This window comes from Dermacentor silvarum, chromosome 6 (genome assembly GCF_013339745.2).
Source record: "Dermacentor silvarum isolate Dsil-2018 chromosome 6, BIME_Dsil_1.4, whole genome shotgun sequence".
NCBI classification, from domain to species: domain Eukaryota; kingdom Metazoa; phylum Arthropoda; class Arachnida; order Ixodida; family Ixodidae; genus Dermacentor; species Dermacentor silvarum.
Genome location: NC_051159.1, coordinates 50,704,734 through 50,715,687, shown reverse-complemented (window position 1 = coordinate 50,715,687; position 10,954 = coordinate 50,704,734). Strand labels below are relative to the sequence as shown.

The following is a 10,954-nucleotide window of genomic DNA, read 5'->3' as shown; positions in this document are numbered from 1 at the left end:
CCGTGAACACGCTGGATGTCCCAGCGGGCCGCGCAGCGCAGTTGGCGTCTCCGCTCGTTCGCTGGGCCCGCTGGCCCACTGAGCCGCTCAACTATTACTATCTATTACCAGTGTCGATAATGTGGCATTATTTTAGCGCTAAGGCCAGTTACTTTTTGCTTCAATGCATAAAACAGCGTTTTCCTCAAAAAGTTAATTGGAACGCCCATGAATTTTGTCGGGCATATTGAAAATTAATATCTCGAAACTGGTTCAGTCGTGAGAATTCGTTCCAAGTGGATACGCCTTGCGAACTCAGCGGCTATAATTCGTAGATTGAAAGATGTGCAGTAAAATAATTAAAAATTAATTCGCGTAATTATGTTAAATATTCAAGTAGGCGTTTTTACCATCCATTAGGCCATCCATGTCAGAATTAGCTTGTAACTACAAAAAACAATTAGCCTCCTTAGAGCGTTGTCGCATTAATGCGAACACAAGAAATCCTGAGATATGGTCAATTCCATACTTCAGAACACTCTATAAGCATCAGTCGTTAATACATGACCTACCATTCACTTACAACAGATACAAAAATGGCGGTATTTTCAGTAAGAAGGAAATCAGCTGACACTTTGGTCACTTGTAATGTATCTGATGTGATTATTATTCTGCCTTTCTGTATGGTTCTGAGTATATAATGTAAATCCTGTTTCGTTTTCTTAGCAAATGTTGATCTTGCAAAATTCAGTCTCATGCTATGTTGTATAGCTGGTGCTGCGTTGTTTTGTATAGCTAGTATTGTTATTGTAGTGTTGTTTAAAATGCATTCTGTTAAAACTTTTCCAATTCTGTTAACTCGCCGTTACGCAAATATTTTTTGCCTTTCCATTCATAGCTATTTCGTCTATGAGGAATTCCAGTGATAGCTGGAAATATATGTGAATTATTTTGCATGTGTGGTCTTTCGGGTCATGTCAAGCTACATATGTAGCTTTTAATTCGAAATGACCGTCCAGCATGTAAACTGGACGATAAATTGATTTGATTTGATTGATTTCGTCGGACACTTTGAAAATTATTATCTCGAAACTAGTCCTGAGAATTCGTTCCAAGTGGATACGCCTTGCGAACTCGGCGGATATAATTAGTGGATTGAAAGATGTGCCATGGAATAATTAATTAAAACGCTAATTAGCGTAATTATGTTAATTCTTCAATGAGGCGTTTTGATTTCTCGGGGAAGTAACGGCCGCCTCACCGAGTAGTTTAGATCAAGGATTGTAACTGCTATCTGTCACAGGCAATCTTTAAAAATTTGGTTCAGCTAAAATGAAATGCCCTGTATATTTGCATGCTAAATGACATCATAGAACCATATCGTACAAATCAAGGTAAGTACATGCGCACCACCAGAAAAATAGTAACACAGGCAATGGGCCTGCTTACTGATGTTCCCGTGAGAGAAACAAAGATTTCGGCCTTTTATTGCTTATATACTGCAGCTGATTAAACCTCGAGAAGGTGAGGCTGACAGATACGGTACAATCTGTAAGTAAAAAATAGGAATTTTTTCTTACAGGCCGGGCCTGGTCATGCACACGCGGGCCCTAGCTAAGCTTAGTAATGAACGCCCGGGCCCGGGCCGGGCCCGGGTTCAGTAACACGGGCCCGGGTCGGGCCCGGGCTTCGAACCACGGGCCCGGGCTGGTCTCGGTCATGTACGCTCGGGCCCGGGCCGGGCTCGGGCTTTGTATTACGGGCCCGGGCTGGGCTCGGGCCTCGTAAAGCGGGCCCGGGCCGGGCTCGGGCCGAAAAATCAGGCCCGTGCAGTGCTCTAGTCTAAAGCAACTCCTAAATATTTAAGCATATTAACACGATCCAGAGTTCGGTTCGCTAGAGTCAAATTAAAGGTATTGTAATCTAGTATTTTCCTGTTGGAGTGAAATATGATATATTTAGTTTTATCAGTATTTAGGGCTAGTCTATTTTCTGAAAACCATTGGTCTACCTATAGTAGTTCACCAGATATGTCTTGCAGTGATGAGAGCAAGCCACCCAAGTAAACTAAGGCGTCAGTATACATTAAGACTTGTGTTAACTTAAGTGCATCCAGTAAATCATTAAGGTATAATGAAAACAGAATAGGGCCTAAAACCGAGCCTTGTGATACACCACATATGACATCAGTGAAAGCGGAGTGATGTTTATTAATTATTACTTGTTGCCGTCGTGCTTTAAAATAGCTGTTGATGAATTGAAGCGCGTTTCCAACAATACCATAAATTTCCAGTTTTTGTAACAGTATGGAGTGACAGACTGTATCGAACGCCTTTCTTATATTAAAAAAAATTGACACAGCAATTTTCTGCTTGTTAAGAGCAGAGTTAATGAATTGCGAAAGTGTTAAAACTGCGGTTGATGTAGATCTACCCGCAACAAAGCCATGCTGCTGTGGGCAGATAATGTTATTGCTTACTAGAAATGCATTTAACTGTAGTACAATGAGTTTTTCAAATACTGTCTTAACAACAGAATTGAAATTGGTCTATAACTACTCGCATGGTTGGGATCGCCAGTTTTGTACACAGGGATAACCTTTGCAACGTTCAATATATTTGGGTAGGAATTACTTCTTATCGCATGGTTAAACACGTTACAAAGGGGTACGCATAAGATATCAATATTGTTTTTCAGGATCCTAACCTGAATACTGTCAAGTCCGGATGCTTTATTAAACGATAATTTGCCAATGATACATTTTATTTCCTCAAGTGTTACTTCATGAAAATAAAAATCACTGTTCACGCTTCTCTGGACAATGGTTGTGGGAACTGCAAGAACAGACTGTCTATGTATATCCTCACCAATTTTTGAGAAATAATCATTAAATTTATTAGCAATGTGTGGGGACACATTTTCGGGAGTAACATATTGCTCATCCTCTAATCCTACTACATTTCTGACTATTTTCCATATTTGCCTTCCATCGCCATTTTGTCGCTTAATTAAGTTAGTATAATAGGCCTGCTTCGATTTTCGAATTAGCATAACTGATTTGTTCCGGAAAAATTTAAACTGGCTTTTGTTGTAGTTGTTAGTTTTGTTTTGTTTTAGATTAGTATAATAATAGTCGTTCTTTTTTAATAGTGCAAGTATGCTCTCATTCATCCACGGACATATGGCGTATTCATAGTTGTGTCGTGAATCGTATCGCGATTCTTCTATCGTGTGGGTAATGCAGTCAATAATGTTTTGACATTCCGTGTGTACGTTGTCGTTGGATAGATTATCGAAATTGGTTGGTAGTCTCTAGGATGCTGCGAACAAGTGGATAGTTTATCTTTGTCGAGTATTTGGAATGCTTTTGGCGCAAAGGATGAAAACAATCTTGAGGCATAAACAAAAATGTTGGACAATGATCAGCAATCGTGGTGTCATAAACACCTGCCCGTACATCGATATCACTATTGCACAAAATGTGATCGATGAGAGTTGAAGACCTGTTGCAAACTCGAGTAGGGGATGAAATCACATTTTTAAGGTTGAAAGACTGTAGAAAGAACTCGTAGCAATCATCTCTAGATAAGTCGATGTTCATGTCACCACAAATGATAATAGGATTGTGGATAGTTATAAGAGGGTCAATAACAGTTTCCATAATGGAGATAAAATCATTAATACATGAGCTAGGAGGACGGTAAACTACACCTACAACAACGCCACATTCAAGCTTCACAAAAAGGGTTTCGGCACTTTGGTTGCTGTACGGACTATCAACTAGACATTGAAACCCGAGCCTGTCCCGTATAAAAAGCGCGACGCCACCACCACGGGCTGTACTTTCTCTGGGTTGTGATAGCATGGTGTATCCCGGTATCGTTACTTTTTCGTCTCTTCTGAGCCATGTTTCTGTTATCGCGATGATGTCGTAAAGAAGGAGTGTTGAGATATGCAAGTTAAAAGTACGTCTAAATTTCTGGCAATACTATGGATGTTACAATGAATTAATGATAAGAAATCGTGCCCTTGCCATGTTTCTTCGATATCAGCAAAAGTACTCATTTTATTTCTCTTTTTCTTTTTGTCTTGTGTCACGCTTACTGTACCTGAGTAAGATCCTCTGTGCACGTCACATGCAGCACACGCGAATTTTCTGTTTTGCGCATGAGAATCTTCCCATCAGACACCCAGGTGAATTTCCAGTTATGATCTCTCTTTGCACTCAGCGCTTTGCCCAACAGTACCTTGTTAGCTGGACACAAGTGTTCATTAATAAAAATTGGAGAGTTATCCTTAAAGCCGAGAGCAGATGCGTTTATTCTGTGCTTTTTAGCTGCTTTCAGAACCCTGTCTCTGACCTTACAGGACACAAACCTAACTACAATATTTGCTTTGCCTTATCTTTTGTAGGAACACGGTGAATTACCGTATTTACACGATTGTAAGTCGACTCGAATGTAGGTCGACCCCCCCAAAATTGCATGTCTCAATAAAAAAAAAAATGGGGGGGGGGGGGGGAGAAAAGCCATGCGAGTGCATTCACACAAGGGAAACTTATTGATGGGGTTGCTAAGACTACTCGTCACTAGAGTCGACCTCACTGGCACTGCTGCCGTCATAGCTGCTGCGTTCCCTAAGCACGTCATCAAGTGCGAGTCCACACTTCGCGAACGACCGCACCACGACATCGCGCGGTACAGCCGCCCACACAGAGAGGACCCACCTGCACACAGTAGCCAGGGAGGCTAAATTTTCTCGCGCTGAAGCCGCCACTGCCGCACCACACTTTCACTGACTCCAAACTTGCGTCCCGCTGAGCAGCTGTTAGTTGCTGCTGTGAACGAGCGCCGAAAGTTCTTGGCACTCATGACAGGCGCGACGATTCAGCACCACAGCAGAAGTGACAGATGCGTGCGGCCGTCGAAAACAATCGTATCTCAAAGAAAAGCTCTTCCGCCAACTACTAATGCCCCCCCAAACGACGGCTCATCTGCCAACTACCATACCCCCCTAATGGCAGCTCTTCTGCCAACTACCAATACCCCTAAACGGCGGCTCTTCCACCAACTACCAATACCCCCCAAATGGCGGCTCTTCCATGATCGATGCTCCCACAAGAGCCGTGCGCTCGTGGTGCGCGCAATCAAAATGTATGCAATACGGGAAATTAATACGCTACGCTTCTACCGTAACCATGGAAACGTAGGTGCAAAGTTGTAACCACGCCCTAGCGCCCCTGATTTCTCGTTTCTCTTGCCGCTACTAGCGGTACACAGTTCGGTTTTGATTCTAAGTCGACCCCCCAACATTGGATTCTCAAATTTGAAAGAATGGGTCGACCTACAATCGTGTAAATACGGTACTTCTATGTCAGAATCCTGGATTTCAGATTCGACGCAGACAGCAATAGTTTTCACGGTTGAGGCAAGGTTTTCAACTGGAGCCACAGGAAGGCCTTTCACCTCCAAATTGTTTTTACGACTGTGCTCCTGCAAGTCGACCAGTTCTTTCTTAACTTCTTTCAGGTGTTTTGAAAGGTGGGTCTCGCTCGATCAACGAGAACGAATCTCGCTCGATGACCACGGTAACTCGCTGTCAAAATGCTGGAGTGACGAAGCGCGGCAGCAGCAGCAGTGAGCGAATTGAGCTTCGGGCTAGCATGCCTCTCACTTCAACGCGAAGTGTAAGCGGCGAAAACAGCGCGTGGCAGACTCTCCCCGTCGCAGATTTCTTTCAAGATGTGGCCAAGGCAATTGTATCACCGAAGTGGGTCGTCCCAGCTAGAGTGTACTAGACAATTTTATTATTGATATCGTGTCATTTTATGCGAGCTTCTTGTTGGTGGATATTCATCAGGGACAATAATCAAAGGCAAAAATATTGGAGTGAAATAAACCAGGTTTATTAACTGCGTGGCAGTGAAGAATGACCAACATATTTCTAGGTAATTAAATCAAAGGGTACATGCCCATATATGTTTACGATATATATGTAAGAGAAAAAATAATAATTATTCTAAATGCACTAATTGAAAAAGTGAGAACTCCTGACCAGAATAAGCGCACGTGTTTGCAGTAACAAACACACTTAGTAGTGAATACTGCACATAACTCTCATTTGCAGAAAGAATATTCAAAGCTGGCAAAACGATCTATATATATATATATATATATATATATATATATATATATATATATATATGCAAGTGTTATTGATACAGTAGAGCCCCGCTTATAAGTTTTTCACGGGACCGTAAAAAAAAAAACACAACAGCCGGGAAACAGGAAAAATTGAGAAATGGGAGTAGTGTTGAACTGCACACAATATTATTTTAATTCTTACGTGTGAAAAAAAGTAGTTTCGCCCGACAGCCGAAGTATCGATTGCGATATCATATTATAGTAGACAGCTATACAAAGTAATAGTAGTAGTTTTATCATCCGTATAAACTTGTAAATATTCGCTTATTAACTATATTAACAAGCATGGTGTCAGCGCCCACAGGCAAAGATGAACACGTCACACTCGATGAGCGCGGATACATGCTGTCAAACGCTGGGGTGAGGAATTTAAGCACCGCTGCAGAAGCGAGAAGTGACCGTGTTGTTGTCTATCGCTTCAACGCAAACTGAGCGCCGAGAACACACAGCACGCACAAAGCTACGAGCCGCCGACGCACCTACACTGCGTAGACTCTGCCCCCAACGCAGATCGCTTTCAATATACGGCCCGCGCGACTGCGCGCTGCCGCGCAGTACGCAGTTGATGCCAGAGCGCAATGCTGCCCCCTATCCCTCCCCCCTCGCTCCATCGCCGGTGCCTCGAGCGCAATACAAGAAGGTGTGCTTTCTCCCTGCTTTTCTTTTGCGCGCAAGATTTAGACGCGATCGTCGGCTCCCCTCGCACGCTTTCACTCGCACATACAGCATATGGCGCATGGCGACGATGTTATCGCCCTTGGACTTTATACGGAACATCTATGAGCCAAAACCAATTTTAGGGCCGCAACGCATCATAGACACCATCTTTAGGTAACAAATACGGATCTCAAGGGCCACACTTTTGCTGGCGGAAACTGAAAATACGTCGTAATTGTCGCCCCTGGCACTTTGGGCGGCCAATGCCATCGTCAAGCAACCAAGCCAAGTGACATGAAAAGTCAGAATGGCCGCCTGGCCCACGTGGGGTGGCAGTTCGCAACGTATGATGCGGGAACGGTCCCACAGTTGAGATGTAACAGCGGCGTTACCAATGCATTGGGTTCTAGGGAGCTGTGCCGGGACCAGCCGAAAACGACGTAACAGCCAGGAAAACGCAGCACCCAGGAACGTAACAGTGGGATTCTACTGTATACTGTACGACGCTGAATAGTCATTCCCGTTCGAATGTAACATATAACAGCACTTGATGCAAGTGAATACTGTTATTTCCGAATGATTGTGCTGCCGGAGAGTCAGTGACTGTTGCACAGAGGCACAGTTCCTAAGAGAATTAACACATGGGTGTTCAGTCCTGCTTAACAAGTTCCTAGCTGTCATTAAATATAAACACCCCGTTTTGGGGCAGCCTGTAAATCTGCTAACTTGATTCAGACAAGGAAAACTTTTTTTGACAGTCTCGCCATGTTTGCAACCCATTAAAAGTTGGTGCCCCATGTGGTGCCACGCTTATCTTCAACGAACGCAACAGATCTGCACATATCTCTACGTGTATGTGAAACATGCCGTTCTTTTGTTTCATTACGGTCGTTATGATAGTGCACCGTGTAACTGAAAGCAGCCGTTTATAATATACAAGCTGCTGAGTTGTGAGCGGTCATACATTTGGGAACGGCACAACATTTATTTATGAAATATGGGATAATCGTAATATGTTTTTCTCACAAATCAGACTCAAGAATAATTTATTTATTTTTCACCCCTAGAACAAAGCCGAAGAATGCAGCCACCTGTTTTTTAATTTTTTTTTATTTAACAAGTTCTTCGGTTTTACGTGGCAAAAGCACGATATGATTATAAGGCACTCGGTTTAACTTTCACCACCTGGGGTTCGTTAACGTGCACCTAAATAGAAGTACACGAATCTTTTTCCATTTCGTTCTCATCGAATTCTGCGACCTGGATTGAACCCACAAGCTCCACTTTAGCAGCGCAACGCCGTATCCACTATGTAGCCACTAATTAGGCTACTGTGCAGGCTTTTTTTGTTTTCTTTTTTGAAGTCGATACTGGAAAAAAGAATTGCCACGTACGGCTTACGGCCAAAGATTAGCATATAGAATGACTAACTAAAACCATTTTCGGCGCTCGAGGTCCGACCGCAATAAATGACCCCGTACCAATTACTCCGCATTCTGTTATGCGAGGAAGGCGGAAACGAATGGAATGTTGTGCTGCAGTTTGCTCTTTTTTTGAAATCTTTAACAATGCTTCCCGTAAATTTGAGTACAAGGCGCCGGATGGTGCAGATATGCTTTTGAGATATGATATATGGATGGGGCCGATAAGGTTTTTTTTGAGACCACAATAGCTCTATTGCGCTTTGTTGGCGATAGAGCTATCGAAGGTTTCTCACTTGTTTCGGTTTCCAGATGTGCACACAACCATTTTTGAATTGCGCTTATCTTCTTAATCATGAATAAACATTGTGTATTTTACAACATAAACAATTTTTTTGTCACTTTACGGTCACTCTAAAAAGATTACGACCATTTTTTTTTTCAAAATAGGTTCTTTCGAAGAATTTAAACCAGCAATAAAAAAAATTGTCTCTGGGGGGTCGCATTTAGCAAAAAAATTCGACTCTTAATGGGTTAAGGAACTGCTCTCACTTGCTCCCAATTGGTTCAAAAAGTGCCCTCCATTCAAACAAAGCTCTAGAATTTGTAATTAATAAAGTCAATAGTATTTTCAAATGCTAGTGTAACACTCATTTATGACCGGTTGTTCCTCAACAAGGCGGGAGCAATAACTGGTGGACAGCAGATTTGACAATTCAACGTAAGCGCATCAGGGCAGTGTGTAAGCGTTTGCAAAAAGCAACAGAACCTCAAGTTGGGGACTTTTACAAGTAATAATACTACATTTTTGCCACTTATAAAGTGCACATTGATCCTGCTAAAACATCAGCCCCAAATGGCTTTGGACATCTTTAAGAAAGAAAATAGTATTCAGCATCCCATTCCAAACCTCATTTGGAAATTGGCATGTCATGCACCAACTTGCATCGCTTCCACAACAACTTTGTTATTTCTACAGATTCATTGACAATGATTATTGCACATGGCTCAGGCCATAAATGGCTTGCCACGTTCCGACACCAATTGTGACAACTTGACAACTCGGTCATCATGCCGAGTCAAAATAGGTGTCTTATTCTCGCAACTCTAAGTAAATGCTTGCTACCTAGTGGTCGTGCCGAGAATCAGCCGGTCCAGGCGAAATCAAAGCGTGGACTATCAGACAAAAGTGAAGGCACTAAAAGAGACATGAAACAGTGCTTTTCTGCTTGAGTTTGCAGCTTGTAAAAAACTTCTTTATGGATATTTACCTACCCTAAATAGGTAAGTACGGGATTTTGTGATGAGTGTACAGGTGTTATAATCACATTTAATTATGCCTTATATACCAATTATTTCTACGAAACTCTTCAAAACAAAGGTGTGACTAATAGCCTGGGAAATACGGGAACTTCGACCATTTTCTCTTACAATTATCGCCCTGTTGCCATAAAACTAATGAAAATATTGTTTTGTAAAAATGCACTACCAGTCTAACTTGAATTGGGTCTTTCGCTTCACCGTCTCTCTGTAACGCCTAAGGCTGGCAACTGACTTTGTCTTCTTGCGTGGAAGTTGTCTTCACAGCAGGGTTATCCTTGTCTTTGCCCAGGGCCCAAGAGTGGTTCCATCTCCGCAGCCAGGCCCTTTCCAACGCCGGTGAGTTATTGCTTTGACGAAAGATGCGCTCACAGCAGTGCTCCTGTAGCTAAATGCATGTTGTGGGCAGGGTGTTGGGAGCCCAAACTCATTAGTATTTCATTTATTTTCTATTTTTTTTTGTGATGAGAAGACTTTTCAGTTCTGGTTCAACTGAGGAGAGAGAAAACAAACATTTAAACATGTGGGTATGTTGTGTGCATCCCCAAGGTATAATGACAGTAAAAGAGCACATTTTTTTTTTTAGTATGATGACTGGAATACTCAAGTTTGCAAACTGAATTAGTGGCTGCGAATGTGTCCATGCTGTGATCTTGTGCTTGTGCAGCAACAAGAGTACTCGAACGAATGTCAAGATATAATCGTAAGTCGACTGTATAGGGCTATATCAGGGGGGGGGGGGGTATAGTAATAATAGTAATAATTATTTTCATGCAGCTGAGAAAAAGCAGGCATTACCAAATCCTGACTGGGAGATTACCACTGTCGTTGAAAAGAAAAGTGTACAATCATTGCATTCTACCGGTGGTAACATATGGGGCAGAAACTTGGAGGTTAACAAAGACGCTCAAGAACAAGTTAAGGACCGTACAAAGAGCGATGGAACGAAAAGTTTTAGGCCTAACGTTAAGAGACGGGAAGAGAGCAGCGTGGATCAAGAACAAACGGAAATAGCCGATATTCTAGTTGACATTAAGCGGAAAAAGTGGAGCTGGGCAGGCCATGTAATGCATAAGATGGATAACCGGTGGACCATTAGGGTTACAGAATGGATACCAAGAGAAGGGTAGCGTAGTTGAGGACGGCAGAATACTAGGTGGGGTGATGAAGTTAGGAAATTTGCAGGCGCAAGTTGGAATCGGCTAGAGCAAGATAGGGGTAATTGGAGATCGCAGTGAGAGGCCTTCGTCCTGCAGTGGACATAAATATAGGCTGATGATGATGATTTTGAGCGCTAGCTAGCACGCAGGCTGCGCCTCTCTCTGCCTCTTCTTTTTTTTTGCTTGACCGTGCACATTCTTCATGCAGAGTCGG

The 10,954-nt window shown here is 42.6% G+C and overlaps 1 protein-coding gene across 1 annotated transcript in view; it reads left to right on the top strand.

Annotated features, from left to right (window-relative positions):
• Window positions 1-9,923, top strand: part of LOC119455492 (protein maelstrom homolog) — a 36,486-nt gene extending 26,563 nt beyond the window's left edge. Inside the window, exon 11 of the mRNA XM_037716898.2 lies at window positions 9,873-9,923. Coding sequence (XP_037572826.2) covers window positions 9,873-9,923 — 51 coding nt within the window. The remainder of the gene's footprint in view (window positions 1-9,872) is intronic.
• The last annotated feature ends 1,031 nt before the right edge of the window (window positions 9,924-10,954 follow it).